This window comes from Schistocerca serialis, chromosome 2 (genome assembly GCF_023864345.2).
Source record: "Schistocerca serialis cubense isolate TAMUIC-IGC-003099 chromosome 2, iqSchSeri2.2, whole genome shotgun sequence".
Classification (NCBI taxonomy): Eukaryota; Metazoa; Arthropoda; class Insecta; order Orthoptera; family Acrididae; genus Schistocerca; species Schistocerca serialis.
The window spans coordinates 508211511-508233485 of record NC_064639.1 but is presented as its reverse complement, the minus strand read 5'-3'; the positions used below and the strand labels follow the sequence as shown (position 1 = coordinate 508233485).

General features: G+C 47.0%; 1 protein-coding gene and 1 non-coding gene across 2 annotated transcripts in view; one reads left to right on the top strand and one right to left on the bottom strand.

Annotated features, from left to right (window-relative positions):
* LOC126456156 (putative inorganic phosphate cotransporter) overlaps positions 1-15601 on the bottom strand; it is a 243969-nt gene extending 228368 nt beyond the window's left edge. The window contains exons 1-2 of the mRNA XM_050091910.1: positions 15563-15601; positions 15365-15494 (exon numbers count right to left, since the gene is read on the bottom strand). Of these exons, the coding sequence (XP_049947867.1) occupies positions 15365-15494; positions 15563-15601 (169 nt within the window). The remainder of the gene's footprint in view (positions 1-15364; positions 15495-15562) is intronic.
* A 5843-nt stretch (positions 15602-21444) lies between these two features.
* Trnat-cgu (transfer RNA threonine (anticodon CGU)) lies at positions 21445-21519 on the top strand. Its single transcript has one exon. It is a non-coding gene; the product is annotated as a tRNA-Thr (tRNA).
* The last annotated feature ends 456 nt before the right edge of the window (positions 21520-21975 follow it).

The window sequence follows — 21975 nt, the reverse complement described above, 5'->3', positions numbered from 1 at the left end:
AATTAGAAGTCGTTGCTAAAAAAAAATATATGTTGTACTTAACTGGTTGTTATTGGCTGCATACATATAATTATAAACAGATAGCTATTGAGGCCTCACTTAAGCCATACGTTACGAAGCGCCTTGTTCGGGGTTGCTTCCTATCAGCTGAAGGCTATGCTACTTTACTACTTGACGTCCGGAGCAACAGTGGACGAGAGCTCGCTAGAAACTTGATACAAGCCGCGGAGCGGCGCTGGTCGCGACTCGCACGTCCAACGATGCTAATACGGACCGTGGTCGATAACTGCAACCCCTAACAAGCGTGGTATTGAACGTTGATACCACAACTGCAACACTGCGAAAAAACTGGAAAATAAGTAACTTTGTGCACCAAGAAACTATGGCATGGAGTAGAAGTTTATATAGTTCTTAGTTTTCACGTAAGAAATTCTATCGTTTCACGCTAAACAAAAGGAAATAAGTCCAAGTCATAGATGTGTCCATGGGAATCGCAGATCGCTTCGTCTCACACGTACACCAGCTGCTGAAATCATATTAAAGTATCACAAAACCAGACGTTAGTCTACATCGTGCAGCGGCATCTACAAGAATATCTAACCCCAAGAGAATACTCTGTTACTGCCTGGTGTCAATTAACAAACTCGGGCCAATTGAAACACACATGTCACAGTAAAAGGTGCCCAGACAACTGCATGAGTACACAGTTTAGCTCCCTATGGCGGCAAAGCTGGCGAGTATTCTGGCATGTAAACGATCATAAACGTGCCAAATGGCATCCTGCGGTAGAGTATCCCAAGTATCTTGCGCCTTTGGTTGCAATTCGGCAATGGCTCTTGCAGGCCCTGGAGAACCTGTAAGTTATTGTTTTATGGCGTGTTTAATTGGCAGGAGATGTGGTGATCTTACTGCTGTTGAACAGCACGAAGAGCACGTTGCGTTGCAGCAGCCGTATGTGCACGTGCACTGTTCCTTTAAGAACATCACCTTGCCTGTCCAATAAACGGGAGTAGGAAAGGCACAACAGCCTGTGCAATGTGGGGCATACTGGTTACTTTACCCCGCAGAAAAACCAATACGTGGTCCCCCACACTGCATAACGTGGAATGGGGCCTGTGTGTTGCGGGAAAATCCACTCTTGAACATGCAGCTCATCATGTTTATGCCATACACACACGCATATAGGCAGGACCTACTCTCATCACTGAAGACAACAGTCCCATTCCACTCAACAGTCAACTCTTTCACGACGCCAGAGTAGCCATACTTGCTGGTGTCGTAGTTTTTTTTCTGTTTTGGTTTTAGGGCGCAAAACTGCTATGGTCATTAGCGCCCGGTCCGTTACTTAGGAAACAGTAAAAAACGAAGATGGAAACCAGCAGCAATGGGAACGAAACTCAAAAAATCGGAGAAACTAAAAGCAGAAGGAAAGCTTAAAATTCCACTACAGAAAGGTGTTGGTTGTCCCCCAAAAAAAGCTTCAAATGACTGACGTCATTTCACTGGCACTAATAAACTCGAGAACGCGATCGGCCGAGCGCGTGTCATCTGCTAAAATTGACGATATATCAGGCGACAGCTGTAGACGGGGGCGTAACGGAGTAAAATAGGGGCACTCAATTAAAAGGTGTCTTACCGTCCACAGCTGAGAGCAGTGGGGACAGAGTGGGGGAGGATTGCCGCTTAAAAGATATCGATGGCTAAAAAGACAGTGCCCTATCCGGAGTCGAGTTAAAATTACCTCCTCCCGACGACGCGTTCGGGAGGAAGAGGTCCAAGCACAAGGAAGAGCTTTCACGTCCCGCAATTTATTATGGGGAAGTGTCGACCAATGTGCGTGCCATTAAAGAACAACATGACGACATAAAACGCTCCGTAGATCGGCGAAGGGAATCGATTGAATAGCTGGCCGAAGAAGAGAGACTGCAGCCTTGGCCGCTATATCGGCCTCCTCATTTCCACATATACCAATGTGTCCCGGGAGCCAGAGGAACGCCACCGAGACGCCCCCCAGGTGGAGCAAGCGCAGACAGTCCTGAATCTGGTGGACCAGAGGGTGCACAGGGTAAAGAGCTTGGAGACTGAGGAGAGAGCTGAGAGAATCTGAGCAGATAACATACTGTATCCGCTGATGGCGGCGGATGTAGTGGACAGCCTGGAGAACAGCGTAAAGCTCCGCAGTATACACCGAACACTGGTCGGGAAGCCGAAATTGATTTGGGATGTCGCCAACAATATAGGCACTCCCTACACCAAACGATGTTTTTGAGCCATCAGTGTAAATAAATGTGGCTTCCGTCATTTGTGCACATAGAGGAGAAAATGCCCGACGATAAACAAGTGAAGGGGTACCATCCTTGGGAAACAGACAAAGGTCACGGAGCAGGCAGATCCGGGGACGGAACCAAGGCGGTGCTATACCCAAGTTGTCAAGAAGGTTTTAGGAAAGCGGAAGGAAAGAGAATGGAGCAGTAGACGGAAGCGGACTCCCGGTGGTAGTAGGGAGGAGGGGCGGCCTGCATACCCTACATCAAAGGAGGCGTCGAAAAAAATGTCATGGGCTGGATTAGCAGGCATGGAAGACAGATGGCTAGCATAACGACTCAGAAGGACTGCTCGCCGATTGGACAGCGGAGGTTCAGCAGTCTCAGCATAAAAGCTTTCCACAGGGCTGGTGTAAAAAGCTCCAGACACTAAACGTAATCCACGGTGGTGGATAGAGTCGAGACGCCGAAGAATAGACGGCCGAGCAGAGGAGTAAACTATGCTTCCATAGTCCAATTTCGAGCGCACTAAGGCGCGATAGAGGCGGAGAAGGACCACTCGCTCCACTCCCCAGGAGGTACCATTCAGGACACGGAGGGTGTTGAGGGATCGCAGACAGCGAGCCGAAAGATAGGAAACGTGGGAGGACCAGCACAGTTTTCTGTCAGACATAAAACCCAAGAATTTAGCGACGTCCGAAAACGGAAGGTTGACAGGTCCTAGATGTAAGGAGGGTGGAAGAAGCTCCTTACGTCGCCAAAAATTAACACAAACGGTCTTACTGGGAGAAAAACGGAAGCCGGTTTCGATGCTCCAAGAGTGGAGGCGATCGAGACATCCTTGAAGACGTCATTCAAGAAGACTGGTCCGTTGAGAGCTGTAGTAGATCACAAAATCGTCCACAAAGAGGGAGCCCGAGACATCAGGAAGGAGACAATCCATAATTGGATTTATGGCAATGGCAAACAGTACAACACTCAGCACGGAGCCTTGGGGTACCCCGTTTTCTTGGGAGAAAGTACGGGAGAGAGTAGTGTTCACCCGCACTTTAAATGTGCGTTCTGTCATAATTTCACAAAGAAAAAGGGGCAGCCGACCTCGAAAGCCCCAAGAGAACAGTGTGCGGAGGATGCCTGTTCTCCAACAGGTATCGTATGCTCTCTCCAGATCAAAAAATATTGCTACTGTTTGGCGTTTCCGGAGAAAATTGTTCATGATGTAAGTGGAGAGAGCAACAAGATGGTCAACTGCAGAACGATGCTTTCGGAATCCGCATTGGGCAGGTGTTAAAAGACTTCGGGACTCCAGCCACCAAGCTAAACGGCAATTCACCATGCGCTCCAAAGCCTTACATACACTACTCGTGAGAGAAATGGGGCGATAGCTAGAGGGGAGATGTTTGTCCTTTCCAGGTTTCGGAACAGGAACGACGATAGCTTCCCGCCATCGTCTGGGAAAAGTACTGTCAGTCCAAATTCGATTATAAAGGCGAAGGAGGTAACGCAGACTATGGGTTGGTAAATGCAGCAACATTTGGACGTGGATACCATCCGGTCCTGGGGCTGAGGAGCGAGAAGAAGAGAGTGCATGTTGGAGTTCCCGCATGAAGAAAACAGTATTGTAGCTTTCGCGATTTTGAGAGGAGAAAGCAAGAGGTCGCACTTCCGCAGCACGTTTCTTCGGGAGAAACGCTGGCGGGTAATTTGAAGAGCTCGAAATCTCAGCAAAGTGCTGACCCAATGAGTTAGAAATTGCGACGGGGTCCACTAATGTATCATGCGCGACAGTGGGCCCAGAGACCGGGGAGAAACTAGGCGCGCCTGATAACCGTCGAAGCCGACTCCAAACTTCCGAGGAGGGAGTGAAGGTGTTAAATGAGCTAATAAAGAATTTCCAGCTTGCCTTCTTGCTATCGCGGATGACACGACGGCATCGCGCACGGAACTGCTTATGGCGGATACAGTAGGCCAAAGTAGGATGGTGGCGGAAAACGCGAAGAGCACGTCGCCGCTCACGTATTGCGTCACGGCATGCCTCGTTCCACCGAGGAACTGGGGGGCGCCGGGGCAATTCGGAGGTGCGTGGTATTGAACGTTACGCAGCTGTAAGAATAACGTCGGTTATATGTGTGACCTCATCGTCGACGCTGGGAAAGTGACGGTCATCGAATGTCGCTAGAGACGAAAAAAGTGTCCAGTCGGCTTGGGCAAACTTCCAGCGTCGCGGGCGCATATATGACAGTTGAGGCTGCAGTCTAAGGACACATGGAAAGTGGTCACTCGAGTGTGTATCGTCAAGGGCGAACCATTCGAAGCGCCGAGCTAGCGGAACAGTACCGACCGAAAGGTCCAAATGAGAGAAATTTGTCGTGGAGGCAGACAAAAATGTAGGGACCCCAGTGTTGAGGCAAACTAGATCCGCTTGGTGGAAGACGTCTAGCAATAGTGAGCCACGTGGACAAGGATGTGGAGATCCCCAAAGAGGGTGGTGGGCATTGAAGTCCCCAACCAGCAAATAGGGGGGTGGAAGCTGACCAAGAAGATGAAGGAGATCAGCTCGTGGTGGACGATGGAATGTATACAGTACACAGAGAAAAGGTATATCCAGAAAGGGAAAGACGGACAGCGACATCTTGGAAGGAAGCGTTTAAATGGATTGGGTGATAATGGAGAGTTTCATGGAGAAGAATCATGAGTCCTCCATGGGCTGGAGTGCCTTCAACAGAGGGGAGATCAAATCGGACGGACTGAAAATGGGGGAGAACAAAGCGGTCATGGGCACGCAGCTTTGTTTCCTGAAGACAGAAGATGACCGGCGAGTAGGATCGTAAGAGGATCGACAATTCATCCCGATTGGCTCGAATGCCGCGGATATTCCAGTGGATAATGGACATATAATGAACAGAAAATGGAGGAATGTGACCAAGGTTGCTGTCAACTCATCGACTGCTCAGAGCTTGCGACCGACAGCATGGGATGGCATTCACCCAAAAGCAGAAGACCCTGATCCATAGGTTGTTCTGGAGCAGCTCCTGCCACCAGCGATCGGCCGGTTGATCGGCCGCCAGCAGTGTGCCTCGGCGACATAGAAGACGGCCGAGGGCGATTTCCGCCAGGTGGTGCTGTAGATGGGACACGCCTTGGCGGAGAAGGAGATGAACTGGGTTTCTTAGTAGCCTTCTTGGAAATATGATGTTTAGATGGAGGAGGAACCGATGATTGTGAAGTTGGGGTACGTAAAAAATCTTCACGAGTATGCTCTTTTTTCGAAATCTTGGTGTCTGACTTTTGGGCTCGAGATTTAGCAGAACCCGATGAAGGGTGAGCCATAGAGTGGGCAGGCGAAAGTGGTGAGGTTGAACGGGCGATCTTTGTGCTGGCCGATCTGACGACCGTGGCACTAAACGTGAGGTCGCAAGTCTGCGTGGCCGCCTCCTTTGTTGGCCGAGGAGAAGCAAGGACAGTGCTGTATTTTCCTGTCTGAGGCACAGTGGGCTGTCGACTGGCGAATAATTTTCGAGCAGCAAATGTCGACACCTTTTCCTTGACTCTGATTTCCTGAATGAGCTTTTCGTCTTTAAAAATGGGGCAATCTCGAGAGGAAGCAGCGTGGTCACCCATACAGTTGATGCAGCGAGGGGATGGAGGTGGACAAGCACCCTCATTGTCATCCTTGCCACACGTAACACATTTGGCCAGATTGGAACAGGACTGGCTGGTGTGATTGAACCGCTGACACTGATAGAAACGCGTAGGGTTTGGGACGTAAGGGCGAACGGAAATTATCTCATAGCCTGCTTTGATTTTGGATGGGAGTCGAACTTTGTCAAATGTCAAGAAGACAGTGCGGGTTGGAATGATGTTCGTGTCAACCCTTTTCATGACTCGATGAGCAGCCGTTATGCCCTGGTCAGACAGGTAGTGCTGAATTTCTTCGTCAGACAATCCACCGAGGGAGCGTGTATAAACGACTCCACGCGAGGAATTTAAAGTGTGGTGCGGTTCAACCCGGACAAGGAAGGTGTGGAGCAGTGAACCACGCAGCAATTTTTGTGCCTGGAGGGCACTGACTGTTTCTAACAACAAAGTGCCATTCCGTAATCTGGAACAAGACTTTACAGGACCTGCAATTGCGTCGACACTTTTCTGCATAATGAAAGGGTTGACCATGGAGAAGTCATGAACTTCGTCAGACCGAGAAACAACAAGGAACTGTGGCAACGATGGAAGAATTGTCTGTAGCTGAGACTCAGTGAACTTACGCTTGTGAGCAGACATAGTGGAAGGTGAGGAAACCATTGCGGAAGAATCCCCCATGATTACCGGCGTCTCCGATGGCGCGCTCCTCCCTTGTGGGGGCCCTCACTGCGGGCACACCCGCCTTAGGTGATTGTTCACACCTCAGGTCACACCTCCCGAAAAACGGAAGGAGGGACCAATCGGCACTTTCGGAAGATATCAGCTCGGGTAATCACCCCTCCCTGGGCCTGGCCGTTACCAGGGGGTACGTACGTGTCCTACCTGTCTACCCGGGGCGGGGAATTACGCGTTACCCCGTCACCGGCTACACACAAAAATGCGTGGGTCGGTCTTCAGACACGTACAGGGAGGAAGGAAGAGAAAGGGAAAGGGAAAGGGAAAAACAAAGAAAGGGAAAAACAAAGAAAGGTAAAAACAAAGAAAGGTAAAAACAAAGAAAGGTAAAAACAAAGAAAGGTAAAAACAAAGAAAGGTAAAAACAAAGAAAGGTAAAAACAAAGAAAGGTAAAAACAAAGAAAGGGAAAAACAAAGAAAGGGAAAAACAAAGAAAGGGAAAAACAAAGAAAGGGAAAAACAAAGAAAGGGAAAGGAAAGAAGAGAGGTCTCAAACGCCGCAGCAGAGAAAAGGGTAAAGAAAAGAGGTAAGGAAAAGAGAAGGACAAAGGATGGATGAAGACATACAAGCAGAGAAGGCGAAGAATGCATTACATTTACGAGCGTCCGTCTCCGGACGTAGGCACAAACCATACTTCCAGAGGGGGAGAAAGGGAACGAAAGAGCCAGAGGTGAGGGGGTGCGAAGATGGGGGATAGGGAAGGATGTGGAAAAGTATGGTATGCAGCCCGGAAAGGAAGGAGGGCCACATTAGCTCGGGGTCCCATGCTCGCTATGCACGTATCCACAAAAGAGTTGTGGACACCCTGGGGGGCTGGTGTCGTAGTGTCAGTGGTAGTCAGGCTAGGGGCACATGTGATCTAAATTCTTCAGCAAGCAGACGGTTCCAATGGTTCCTGATGACAATGCAGTTGTAACATGTAACTGGATTTCCTCCCTGGAGGTTGTTAGGCCGGCCACTGCTGCTCCCACAATACATCTCTTACCGCACACCTGCACAACATGGACGTCCAAAAACTGGTCTACAAATGTGGTGATGTTCCACAGACCAATGTTGAAAGTGGCGACACACAATCAGTACACTGTGCCCAACGTGTGCAGCAATCTCTTGATACGTCACTCCAGCTTCCCACAGGCCAACAATGTTACCCCATTTAAATTCCTGAAGCTGTTCAACTGGGGTACATACTCGTCAGTGGGGCATGGTTGTACCCTTGAATGAAAGTTGCCAAGATTGTTCAACTGTAAACTCAGAACAGTTACTGCAACAGTCAAAACATAGGCTCCTGAGCGCCACTGATGATGAAAAATGAATAACAAATAACAGCCCCTCAGTATGCACGTATCAATGTCAGTGAACACAGTCCTTGAGGGTACTGAAAAATGGCAGGAGATACGAAGCAGTCATGATCCACATTTCTCTTAACGTTTGCCCACAGTACTGAAAATTCTAAAGCAAACATGAAAGAATTTTTTTTCACTCTCTCACACTCTGCTTCCTCTGTAGTCGTGGATTTTAGGCACAGCCCTGTGTGTGAAAATCTGTATTGCTCCTAATAACGAGGTTCAGAATGATAATACTGTAAACAGAAATAGCTCACCATGTAAAATGTAAAATTTCACAAGATCATTCAGGAAATAAGTGGACTCATATCGATTTTCGGAGACAAACCTTATTCTAATGAAAGTAACCAGACCTGGTGGCCAGCACACTTCCCATCCGCTTTCCACTGACTTCCTTTCCCATTCATGCAATGCTGTGTTCCAAGCGTACAGTTTCATAAACAGGTGGAAGTGAGAGGGTGCCTGATCTAATATTTAGGCTGGACGCTCCAACAATTCGCAGTTCAAGTTCCCCACTTTTCTCATTACGAAACTGCCTATCAGTAAGAAGAATCCTTGTTGTGTCCCAAAAAAGATCTATCGTTCTATTTGACCAGAGCCAGAGGGCTGTAGATTATGGCGCCCAGATTGATGCTGTGTTGCTTGGCTTCCAGAAGGTACAGTTTCACACTTTCGGCTACATACCAAAATACAGAATATTGGAGCAGCTTTCAGTTCAGGACTTTAAAGCAGACAGAAAACAAGTTGATGTTTTCAATGGAGCGAAACCAGGAGAAATATCCACAAGGTATGCTGTAGGGCTGTTACTGTCTATGATAAGTATAAGTGACCTGGTGAATGAAGTTGGAAACTCAATGAGACTGTTCGCGTATTGCGTTTTTGTACACATAAAAGTGACATCGCCGGAAGACTGTAGCAGAATGAAAGAAGACCTGCAGAGGATCGATGCTCGAAGCAGTGTCTCGCAGTCGCCCAACAGCATTATCTAGTCACTTTATAACGCTGAAAGTTCCGTGAGGCTATTCGGGAATGATGCTGGTATCTAGAGGAAGGTTAGAATGTCAGAAGACTGTAGAGAAATACAGGAAAATATACAGGGGATTGACGATCTTTACAGGGACTGGAAGTTGACCTGAACGTAAATAAATTCAACGCATTGCGCACAAATGGATGAAGACATTTACTACTGGTCAATTAAACTAATGACGACAAATCATTCGAAACAGTACTTACCTTAGAACACCTAGGAGCCACCATTCAGTTCAATCTACACTGAGGTAAAAATAGTCACGGGATGTACAGTTGGCGGTAAACGAGGTATAAACGGGCAGTGCATTGGCGGAGCTGTCATTTGTTCTCAGGTGATTCATGTGAAAAAGATTTTTCACACGGTTTTGTCCGCACGACAGGAATAAACAGTCTTTGAACGCGGCATGGTAACAGGAGCTAGATGCAAAGGGCATTCCATTTCGGAAATCGTTAGAGAATTCAATATTCCGAGAACCACACAGCCGAGAATACCAAATTTCAGGCATTATCTGTCACTGCGGACACCGCAGTGGCCGTCCTTCACTTAATGCCCGAGACCAGCGGCGTTTGCCACGAGTTGTCGGTACTAACAAACAAGCAACATTGGATCAAATAACCGCAGAAATCAATGTGTGACATTTGACGAAAGTATCCTTTAGTACAGTGTGGCGAAGTTTGGCGTTAATTGGCTATGGCAGCAGACAACGATTCGCCTGGGCTCATGACCATACCAGTTGGACCCTAGCCGACTGGAAAACCGAGGCCTGGTCAAATGAGTCCCGAATTCAAGTTGGCGCAGACCCTCCGAAGCCGTGGACCCAAGTTGTCAACAAGGCACAGTGCAAGGTGGTGGCAGCTCCATAATGGTGTGGGTTGTGTTTACATGGAATCGACAGGGTCTTTGATCCAAGTGAACCGAAGTAGAAGTAGTTAAGGACTTCTGCTATGTGACAGACAAAGCGAGGAGAACATTAAGAGCAGATTACAACAAAGAGGAGATTCCAGACAAATCTGGTTTTGCAGGACAGAGCGGATCAGGTTATAGTTGTGGAAAGGGGCCAAAATCAATTACTATCAGTTGCACAAAACATACAACCTTATTTTCCTAAAACACTTAATCACACATGCCCTTAAAAGCATTCAAAAACAATACGGCTGAAGCCCCGAACACAATTTATTAAAATTATCTTAAGGAATACATACGACTGAAGGTCTTAGTTACAAAATTTTACATAAAAACTCAGCTGAAGGCCACACACCGGAGATAGAAGAACTGAGGGCTTAAGGCCTGGACAACAAGAATTTCAGATAGAGAAGAGAATTTCAAAAGGTTTTCAACACGAGATTTTTCAAATTTTAATTTAAGACAGCTGAAGGCCTTATCTTAAAATATTTCACATAAAGTTCAGGTGAAGGCCACATACTGAACATAGAACAACTCAAGGCTGTCAGGAGATACGAAGCAGTTATGATCCACATTTCTCTTAACGTTTACCCACAGTACTGAAAACTCTAAAGCAAAATAATACTGTAAACAGAAATAGCTCACCATGTAAAACGTAAAATTTCACAAGATCATTCAGGAAATAAGTGGACTCATATCGATTTTCGGAGACAAACCTTATTCTAATGAAAGTAACCAGACCTGGTGGCCAGCACACTTCCCATCCGCTTTCCACTGACTTCCTTTCCCATTCATGCAATGCTGTGTTCCAAGCGTACAGTTTCATAAACAGGTGGAAGAGAGAGGGTGCCTGGCCTGGATAATAATATGGATTTCCAAAGGGCAAGATCCCATTTTTTGAAAAAAAAGAATTAGTTTAAGCAAGAATCTTCAAAGTTTTCACTTAAGACAGCTGAGAGCATTATCTTAAGATTAAAACAAACTAAATTAATAGACGGCTGAACGCCTCACATAGTACTTGAGACTAAAAGAAAATCACATCCTAACACAACAGAACAGTCGTGCTCAGAAGTGCTCCAATGATCGGCCTGAGGCGGTAACTCTAACATAAGTTTAGGTGAGACAGGCAGTCAAGCATAACACCAAGTAACCAGATGGCAACCCGACGCAGGGACGGCTGAAGGACCAACCAACGACCTAATCAATTCCCTTTTGCCTGACCAACAGCACAACAATGGAAAAAATCAGTGAGGACGAAGATACCAGCAGTACTATGTCTTGAAAATTGGTGTCTAAATACAGTCAAGACACAATAACCACTGAAAAATATGAACAGCACCAAAGGCTGTCGAACTACACACCATACCAGACAGCATCAATACGGCGAGGAAAAACACACTGTTGGGAAATTACGCTAACGACCAGACTAGGTAACATACATAAAAGGCCACAATGCAGAAGATACCGCTGGTGCACTTCACTAATAAGTATCAACCAATTCAATAATTAAACACCATACAGGAATAAGGCTGCAAAATTTCGCCGACTCCAACACACCATACATTGCTGCTTGTGGGATCAACCTGCAGGCATCAACCTGCAATGAACGAAGAGATGTCACTGCAGTTGAGGTTTCATAACAGGTTCACTGATCACTCAGCTTCAGTGTCCAGTGGGTGACGAACTTCGTAGCTTTCGCAGCTGGCGCCTCAAATCCGACCAATGCTTGCATGCCGCCTGCGGCCCGGCCTTACTTCGCACCGAGGAGACTTCCTCGCTGCTCTGTCCCAACCGACCAACTGCCACACACACCACATACGAAAATGTAGCGGTCACACCAAAGATAGTATAGCAGTATTAGTATCAATAAGCGTTACTGCTGCTATTGATGCAGGCAAGTCAGCATCTCGTTATGGCAGTAACTCAGGGAGACGTAAGACGCCATTCGATCGTGACAAATGCCAAAGAACAAAGCATCTATGCGAGCTGGCCACGGCTCAACCTCCCCCCCCCTCAAACACCAACCTGGTGGGGGGGGGGGGGGTAACCCAACATTAGGACTAATCTTATTTAACTTGGCTAAGATGGACCCAGTACTGCTTACCGGTGCAGTTATCCTTAACCAACAGGTTCACCAGGCCTAAAATACGCATAATGGTGCAAGGACAAAAAAAAAAAAAAAAAAAAACGGAGAGTGAATTTAGTAAGATTTCTGACACGCAGCTACCTACTGGGAAAATTACGGACGTAGACCTGATCTCCTGGCCTTCCCCTAAAGGCTCGCCGATTACGATTATAACGTTCACCTTGTTTATTATGGGACCCGAGTATATTATGTCTGGCACGGTTCCAGTTTTCCTTTACGACTAAAGGGGTAATATTCGCCGGAATTAGATCTTTAATTCCCCACAAGCTTGAAAGAGGGGAATTAATCGGATAGGCAACGATCAAGGATGAGGGAGTAGCTTTTAAGGCCTCATAATTGGTGGTACTGAAAGCAAAACTAAGCCAGGGAAGACTAGAGTCCCACTTACTAGCGTTTTCTGATATTCAATAATCAGAGCGGATTAAAGATTTCGATTGACCCACTCTGCAAAAAATCCCTGCAGAGAATACGGTGTAGTAGTGATAAGCTTAACACCGCTCTGAAAACAGGAGACCTTGAAGGGAGCCGAAAGGAAGGCGGGCGCATTATCACTAACAATTTGTTTGGAGGTGTCCAGAAACACAAAGCATTTGTTAAATGCGAAATAGTGGTGGTAGCAGTCACGTTACAGCTCGGAAGGAGCCAGATAAATATCGAAAACGCATCAATAATAACCAATACGTACCAATGACCTCTCTTAGTACGAGGTAAGGGCCCTAGATAATCGATATAGAGTTTGTGCATTGGACAGGATTCGCATTCAGAACTCAACAGACCCTGTTGAAGAGCGTTCTTGGGTTTGGCTACATTACACAACCGACATCGAGAAACCATCTCTCTCACGTCACAGTCCATGGACGGCCAAGTCAAATGCTCAATGTTTTACAAGGTCTTATAAGTTCCTAAGTGCCCACCCACCAACGAATCATGAAAGTAACGAAAACCGGGCGCACAAGAGCTATTGACAAAGATGCTGAATTGTTTAGCACACCCCACGCTTTTACACAAAATGCCTTTCTTAATAATATACTCATCCGACAGTTCGCAAGCAAAAAGGCATTGCTTAACAGATGCCCAAGTAGGGTCCTGATTCTGATGCTGAGCAGCATCATCAAATAAAAGAGGAATCTCACCTAATACGATACAACTAAGACTGCATCCCTCTGTCTCCCAGGTGCCCTCACTAGGTGTAGATTCAGTGAACATCTGGCTGAGGACATCCTCAATGACATTTTCAGTGCATTTCACATGTTTAACTTCAAATTGAAATGCAGAATAACGTACTGCCCACCTGGCAATACGGCCTTTTTTACGTGACCTGGCTAACACCCAGCTCACTGCATCATTGTCCGGTTTCTAGCTGAAAAAACCCATGCTCAAGGTAGAAGCGGTACTTCCCCAGCGCGAATAAACTGGCCAACGCCTCGCACTTGTAGACGGAATATTTAAGTTTGGCACCAGTTAAGCAACGAGACGCGTATGCTAATGGTCGCCTCTGACCTTCGAACTCCTGGAGGAGGACAGCCGAAATACCGGCATTAGATGCGTCAGTCTGGACAATAAACTTCTTATTAAAGTCCGGTACTCCGAGAACAGGACGGTTAGCTATAGCTGCCTTAATGTGCTCAAAGGCGGCCTCTTGGGCAGGTCCCCATTCAAAATACACTCCTTTCCAGCAAAATTCATTTAAGTGCGCCGCCAACTGAGCAAAATTAGGGTCAAAACGCCTAGAATAGTTCGCCATGCCTATGAAACTAGCAGTTCCACGTTTATCAGTAGGCGGAGGCACAGCTCTTAATGCCTTAGTTCGTTCTTGGACGATGCGATTACTCAGACCTCACACTAGATGACCTAAGGCGGACACCTGCTACCTGGCTAACGTCATTTTACTGGGTTTGACAGTCAACCCGGCTCCCTGCAATCCCAAAAAAAATTGCTGGATATGATCCAAATGGTCCTGAAACGATAGGCAAAGTCGTCCAAATAATTATACATACACACTAATTTCAAGTCCCCCAAGGATATTATCCAGCAAACGAGTAAGAACTGCTGCACCAGTAGCCAAACCAAAGGGAACCGTGTTAAACTCAGATTCCAATCAGTACAAAGTGCAGTAACATGTTTACATTTTTCAGCTAATGGAATCTGATAATAGGCTTGGTTCAAATCAAGAACAGTAAACCAATTAGCACCAGCAAACCAAGTATAAGAGTTATGAAGATCAGGTAGAGGAACAGACTCTAGGACAACCTTAGTGTTCAGGCGCCGGTAGTCAACAACAGGTCTGAAATCCCGCCCCTGATCCTTAGGGACAAGGAATATGGGGGAAGCATAGGCAGGTGTTGAAGGCCTAACAACCACTTGCTCAAGCATTTGGGATATTTTAGCTCTCAGTATCTTCACCTTAGCGGGTGAGAGGCGATATGGGGACTGCCTAACAGGAATATCGTCAGATAGACGGAGGTGGTAATTAAGAACATTAGTCATGCCCAATCTATCACAAAGAAGCTCCTGGAACCTCTGTAGCAAATCCTGTAACTGAGAGGCCTGATGTGAGGAGAAATGGATGAGATCGAACTCATTAGGCACAGCCTCAACAGCCACGATGCCGGCATCTAGATGCACAGTACGTTTAGCACACTCACAGAAACCAAACTTCTCCACAGGAGCGAACTTAAGGAAGAAGGTGTGCCCAGAATAATCCAAGACTAACCCAGTTTTATTGATGAAATCACAGCCCAAAATTAAATCGACCAGCAACTTCTTGACCAATGCTAATGACAAGGATAAGGAGAAATTCCAACTGATATACTCCCACGGATTCAACCATGCAGAGGCAACACCTGGCCATTGGCCACCCAACATCACTGCACCGGGGAAGGGAACAGCCGAAATTTCGTAAGGTGACCAAATTCAAGAAACCATTCAAAGCTTCATAGTGAAAGTGAGCTACAAGAATCCAACAGAGCGCAAATTGGCTCCCCACCTACTCAAGAACAAATATATGGCAAGGGTGGTGATGAGGGAGCGACAACACGGGTGCACCAAGGATTAAAGGCTGGTTAACGAGGTCGCTGGCCAGCCCGGCGTCATTTATTTGCTCTGGGCGTGCGAAGCTGAATGCAAGAGCACACCAAATGCATTTGTGTGTCAAGACGTGCGGTTATGTGCTACTAACCGAAATTAAGCGATCATCATATGGAGATGAACACTTGGCAACAAAGCGAAAGTGGACATATGACACATTAAGCCAGCTTCCAGTATTAAGACGGTTTGGCAACAGCAGCAGCAGCAGAACGAGCCCAGCTCCTCTAGGCACGCCAGGCCTGCAAGCTTCGCCGGCAGTGTCACCGGCAGCCATGCCGGCAGCCTCACCGGCTGCTTCCCCTGCAGCTGGCAGCCCACTCCGATGACGATGCCAACGTGCTGCACCTACAGGCCCAGAAGCTTCGCCAGCAGCTACACCGGCAGTGTTACCGGCAGCCTCACTGGCTGCTTACCCTGTAGCTGGCAGCCCACTCCGATGCCGATGCCGACATGCTGCACCTACAGACCCGGCTGCTTCATCGGCCACCATGCCGCCTCGCCGGCCACCAAGCCGGCGATCACGCCGACCGCCTTGCCAGCAGCCACGCCGGCAGTGTCACCGGTAACCATGCCAGCTTCATCCCCTGCGGCTGCCAGCCGACGCCAATATGTATCACCTACAGGAGGACGTATGTTGCAAAAGATGGGCAGCAGCAGCAGCGGGGCTCCTCGAATAGGACACCGGCCATCTCCCCCTGCAGAGTGCTACATCTGCAGGAAGAAGCCGGCCCTGACGCACATGACGGCGGTGACAGACACGACCAGATCATCATTCTCTCAGAGGCTGCATGAAATTGTGGGGTGCATGCTGCATATAAAAATTGATGCTGATGGGCATCTATGCAGCATATGCTCCGGTACCAAAGTACCACACCTGAAGCAATGCCGGGATCTCCTTTTAACAACCTCAGCTGATGTAGTCAATTCGGAATCTCCCTTGACAATGCCCATAGCCCGACGCTTAACTTCACGACATACACTGTCCACAAGCGGCAACGCAGATATCGCTACAACAGTGACATGGAGCTCTTTCCAGACTGAAGGCCGATCACGAAAAACAGTGAGACTTATCCACCACTCGCATTCCCCTAAGAACAATAGAGACCAATTTTTGTTCTGGAAAATCGACCAACAAGGCCAAGCAGGCTGTCTGAACTGTCGATATACTGATGTAACTGCTCTTTATCCTGCTTCATCTCCCAAATGTAACGACACTCAAGCTGTTCCCAAACTCTGGTGGTCAGTCTCTGGCTAACGACGAGCTCCCTCAATTGCTGTAAGTAGAACCCTCTTTCATGGCTTGGGACAGGAGGTTCCATAACTCACTTCAAGCTAACGTGTACAACAGTGACAAAACTATTTGGTGCGGAACATGAAAGGCAGCAGCAAGACGAACCAACAACCATAGTAACTTTTCGACCTGCTCAAGTCGATCTACGAGTAATTCAGTAATATCTCGAAAGAAATATGTCAGAGGATTAGGCAATTTGACAAACACTGCGTCTAACTTCACAGAGGATGTAGCAGCACCACTCCCTGGCTTGCTCTCAGTTCCCCTTGATATAGCAAGTCCCACTCTTCGGTCCTCTTGCCATCCAAGTCTAAACATGTAAGCTTAAACTGCAATGCATTAACCAAAGACCCCAATTCGACAGTTATTCTTTTATGATGATCTTCCAAATGTAACATGCCTAAATCCGCTATTCGACTAGTTAAATGCACTAACTGTGCCAGCACCCTATCTAATTGGCTGTCACTAGGTTGAGTGCCTTCCAAAACACAAATGGTGTCCCCAAGCCCCTAAGGGCATTGAACAAAAATTCCAAGGCTCCTTCTGTCTCATCCACCACCGCCGGCTTGACGTCAACCAGATGAAGAATGGTAGTAGGCAAGCGGGCCACTAAGTCCGGAACACTGCCCTCAATAGGCTGGCGCCTTACCACCAACTCATAAAGAAGGTGGTCCTTCCTCAACAGGCCAATCCTCGGGCAGTGCCTGACCGCCGTTTCAGTAGGCACCTGAAACAATCACAACCAAAATGATGTGGTGCAACACTAACAGAAACAAAATTCAAACTAACAGTAACTGGAATGGCACTATCACAAACGTAACCACGCTCTGCTATCAATTGAAATCTGGTTTCGCATGATAGAGCAGACAGGTTATAAGTTGTGGAAAGGGGCCAAAATCAATTACTGTCAGTTGCACAAAACACACAAACTTTATTTTCCTAAAACACTTAATCACACGTACTCTTAAAAGCATTCAAAAACAATGCGGCTGATGGCCCGAACAGAAGTTATTAAAATTGCCTTAAGGAATACATACGACTGAAGGTCATAGTTACAAAATTTTACATAAAAACTCAGCTGAAGGCCACACACTGGAGATAGAAGAACTGAAGGCTTAAGGCCTGGACAACAAGAATTTCTGATAGAGAAGAAAATTTCGAAAGGTTTTCAACAAGTGATTTTTCAAATTTTAATTTAAGACAGCTGAAGGCCTTATCTTAAAATATTTCACATAAAGTTTGGCTGATGGCCACATACTGAACATAGAACAACTCAAGGCTTAAGGTCTGGATGATAATAAGGATTTCCAATGGGCAAAATCCCCTTTTTTGAAAAAAAAAATATCTTCAAAAATTTAACTTAGGACAGCTGAGAGCCTTATCTCAACATTAAAACAAACTAAATTAATAGACAGCTGAAGACCTCACATAGTGCTTGAGACTAAAAGAGAATCACAATCTGAAACAACAGAACAGTCGCGCTCATAAGTGCTCCAATGATCGGCCTGAGGCGGTAACTAACGTAAGTTTAGGTGAGACAGGCATTCAAACGTAACAGAAAATAATCGGATGGCAACCAGACGCAGGGACGGCTGAAGCACTGGCCAACAACCTAATCAATTCCCATCCGCCCGACCAACAACACGACAGCGGAAAAATCAGTGAGGACGAAGATACCAGCAGTACTACGTCTTGCAAACTGGCGTCTAAATACAGACAAGATACAATAACCACTGAAAAATATGAACAGCACGAAAGGCTGTCTAACTACATGCCGTGCTGGACAGCATCAATACGGCGAGGGAAAAACACACTGCTGGGAAATTACGCTAACGACCAGGCCAGGTAACTGGAACATTAATGGCAGAAGATATTGCTCGTGTACTTCACTAATAAATATCAACCATACTGTAAGACAGCTGCAAAATTTCGCCGACTCCAACACACCATACGTTGCTGCTTGAGGGAATGGAACAGAGCAACAACCAGCAATGAACGAAGAGATGTCACAGCAGTTGAGGTTTCGTAACAGGTTAACTGATCACTCAGCTTAAGTGTCCAGACTCGGTGGGCGACGAACTTTGTAGCTGTTGCAGTTAGTGTCTCACAAATCCGACCGCACGTTTACTCCGCCAGCGGCCCCGGCCTGACCTCGCGCCGAGGAGACTTCCTCGCTGCTCTGTCCCAACCGACCAACTGCCACACACACCACATACGAAAATGTAGCGGTCACACCAAAGTGGTATAGCAGTACTAGTATCGTTAAGCACTGCTGCTGCCACTGATGGAGGCAAGTCAGCAACTCATTATGGCAGTAACTCGGAGAGAAATAGGACACCATTCGATTGTGACACATGCCGAAGAACAAGGCATCAATGTGAGCCGGCCACAGCTCACTGATGAAAAGAAATCTACACCATTGTATGATAAATAAGTGGAATAACCCGAAGGGGAGGAGGAAACAAAATGATACATCATGGGTTAAGAGGAAATGTGATGTTATTTCAGTGATTACAAAACTGGGTCAAATTTACAAAGAGTCCGCATATCAATATGCCATTGCATCCCCTGCATGTTTGCACAATTTCGGTTGAGAAGGCTGCCATAAAGCCACTGAAACATCTCCTGAGGCAAGGTGACACACAACTGTTGAAAATGGCCCTCGACATCTCGGGTACTGATAGTGAGATGGAGTTGACTTCCCAGATAGTTCGTCATGTGTCCTATCAGGAATCTTGCTGGTGATGCTGCTGGCCACGGGAGTACCTCAGCATCACGCCAACAATTCATACTGATGTGTGCCGTGTGTTGACGAGCATGTTCCTGTAGACAAATGTCATGAGACTGTCGCCAAAAATTTACCATATGAGGATACAGGACAGTCATGATGTACAATTGTGCCATCAGCTTTCTGTCAATCACTACTACCCCTGACTTTGTCACACCAGATTGCTCCCTGCACTATGAAGCCAGGGTAACACCGCTTTGCCTCTGCTAAACATTAGGAAAGTGGGATCACTTCCCATACCTAAGGTAATGGGATCCAGAGTATCGGAAAACTGCGACTCATCGCTGAACAAAATTAGATCAGCAGTTCATGCTTCCCAGTCATGGCACCACTCCAAATGCACGTTTGTGTTGTGATGTTGCTGGCAGCTTACAGATGGGAGGGTATTCCATTGTCCGACTGCTGCTAGTCTCCGACCAGTAATGTGAGATGATACATAATCCTGTAGGTAATACTGGTTCTTGGGTGTCGGGAACAGATTGTAAATGTTTATGACTTGCCTGGAGCACAATACGACGGTGCTGCCTTGTGGTGGGCAGACATGGTCAACCAGACCTGTGACTGTGGGTATGCCTGCTTTCATGTTCTCATGCAGTCTAACATCAGGCTGGCGTCACAACTGGTTGCCTCTCTATTTGTGACAGAGTTGTATCTGAAACCATTTACATACCGACAAATGACGACTGACCACGACAGCTGACAATTTCTCACGAGGGCTTCACTTTTTTTGTCAGGCAGTACGATATTAAACATCGGCCTTAATTTGAGGAAGAAATTTCTGAGTCTGCACACTTGGAGCACAGTGTTGCATGGAAATGAAGCAAAGAGTATGGGACAAGCAAAAAAGAAGAGAATCTAAGTGACTGTCATATCGTACTGTAGAAGAATGTTGGAAATTAGGTGGACTGACAAGATAAGAAATTGAAAGGTTTTCCGCAGAATTGGCGAGGAGCGGATCACACGGGGAAACAGTGGCAATAAGAAGGGACAGAAAGGTATGTCGTGCTAATACATCACAGGATAACTTACAGGCTGTTCCAACCGAGCTCCAGGGAGCCGGAGCCCTCCGGAGCGCTCACTGCGGCAGCTCAGAGTCCGCGTGGAGGGGGAAAGCGAACTCACTGCCCCCCTGGCGGCATGCAGCCGCAACTGACGCAATAATCAATGTTCAATGACTCCTATGACTAGCCGCGGGAGCCCTCTACCTCTATTGGAGGATAGCTTTCCATTCATTGAGAGGGATGGTCGCCCGCAGTGTCTTGTATGTCAAAGTATTTAATTCTGCGAAGAGGTAAAATATACAACGACATTATACACGTCTTCACGCAGAGCACTACGATCAGGTAGAAGGCATTGCTCGCAGAGAACTGATAGCCAGGCTTAAGAACGACATACCAGGAGAAATAAGTTTAAAAATGGCTTTGTAATACGGAGGGTATCAAAACACGCAACATAGTTCGTATTCTGTAATACGTTTATAATTTTCAGGTGAATGAGAGCGGAGAAAACACTACTGAATTTGCAATTCGAGCAAGCTACAGGGTCTCTGACATCACAGCGACGAGTAGCAAGCCGTTTTCGGTGGGACCACTCGTAAAATCGTGCATGGGTGCAGTTGCAGAATGTTTGTTTCCAAGGGAGGTGCAGGCAATTGAAGGGGTTTGCCTGTCCAAGGAAACAATATCTCGTCGAATCCTGGACATGGCAGCGGATTTAGAGACACAGCTCAGGATAAAGGCGGAGAGCTTTGTTGCATTTTCGCTAGCGCCTGACGAAAGCACCGACATTTCGGACTGTGCTCAGCTTGCAGTCTTTGTGCGTGGTGTCGACATGGAGCTGCAAGTAACTGAAGAACTCTTGGATGTGGTACCACTCGATTACACCGCAACAAGACGTGACATTTTTGAAGTTGAAACTTCCTGGCAGATTAAAACTGTGTGCCCGACCGAGACTCGAACTCGGGTCCCGAGTTCGAGTCTCGGTCGGGCACACAGTTTTAATCTGCCAGGAAGTTTCATATCAGCGCACACTCCGCTGCAGAGTGAAAATCTCATTCTGGAAACATCCCCCAGGCTGTGGCTAAGCCATGTCTCCGCAATATCCTTTCTTTCAGGAGTGTTAGTTCTGCAAGGTTCGCAGGAGAGCTTCTGTAAAGTTTGGAAGGTAGGAGACGAGGTACTGGCAGAAGTAAAGCTGTGAGTACCGGGCGTGAGTCGTGCTTCGGTAGCTCAGTTGGTAGAGCACTTGCCCGCGTAAGGCAAAGGTCCCGAGTTCGAGTCTCGGTCGGGCACACAGTTTTAATCTGCCAGGAAGTTTCATATCAGCGCACACTCCGCTGCAGAGTGAAAATCTCATTCTGGATTTTTGAAGTTGTTTGTGATCAGTTCACAATATGAAATTGCCTGGGGATAAGCTCCATTCTGTAGCGACAGACGGTGCAACACAAATGATCGGGCGTCACCAAGGTTTTGCTTCTCGTTTGAAAAATAAACTCGGGAACGAATTCGGGAAAGACATTTTGACTCTTCATTGTTTTATTCACCAAGAGTCACTGTGTGCTGAAACAGTAGAGCTAGGTGGCGTAATGAAAAATTACGTGAAGTGTGTCAATTTTGTGCGGCGTCACGGTATGAATCATCGCCAATTCAAAGGATTCCTGAAAGATATGGAAGCGGAGTATAGGGATATACCTTACCACAGTACAGTTCGTTGGCTAAGTCGGGGAAAAGTTCTTGATGTTTTCTTTG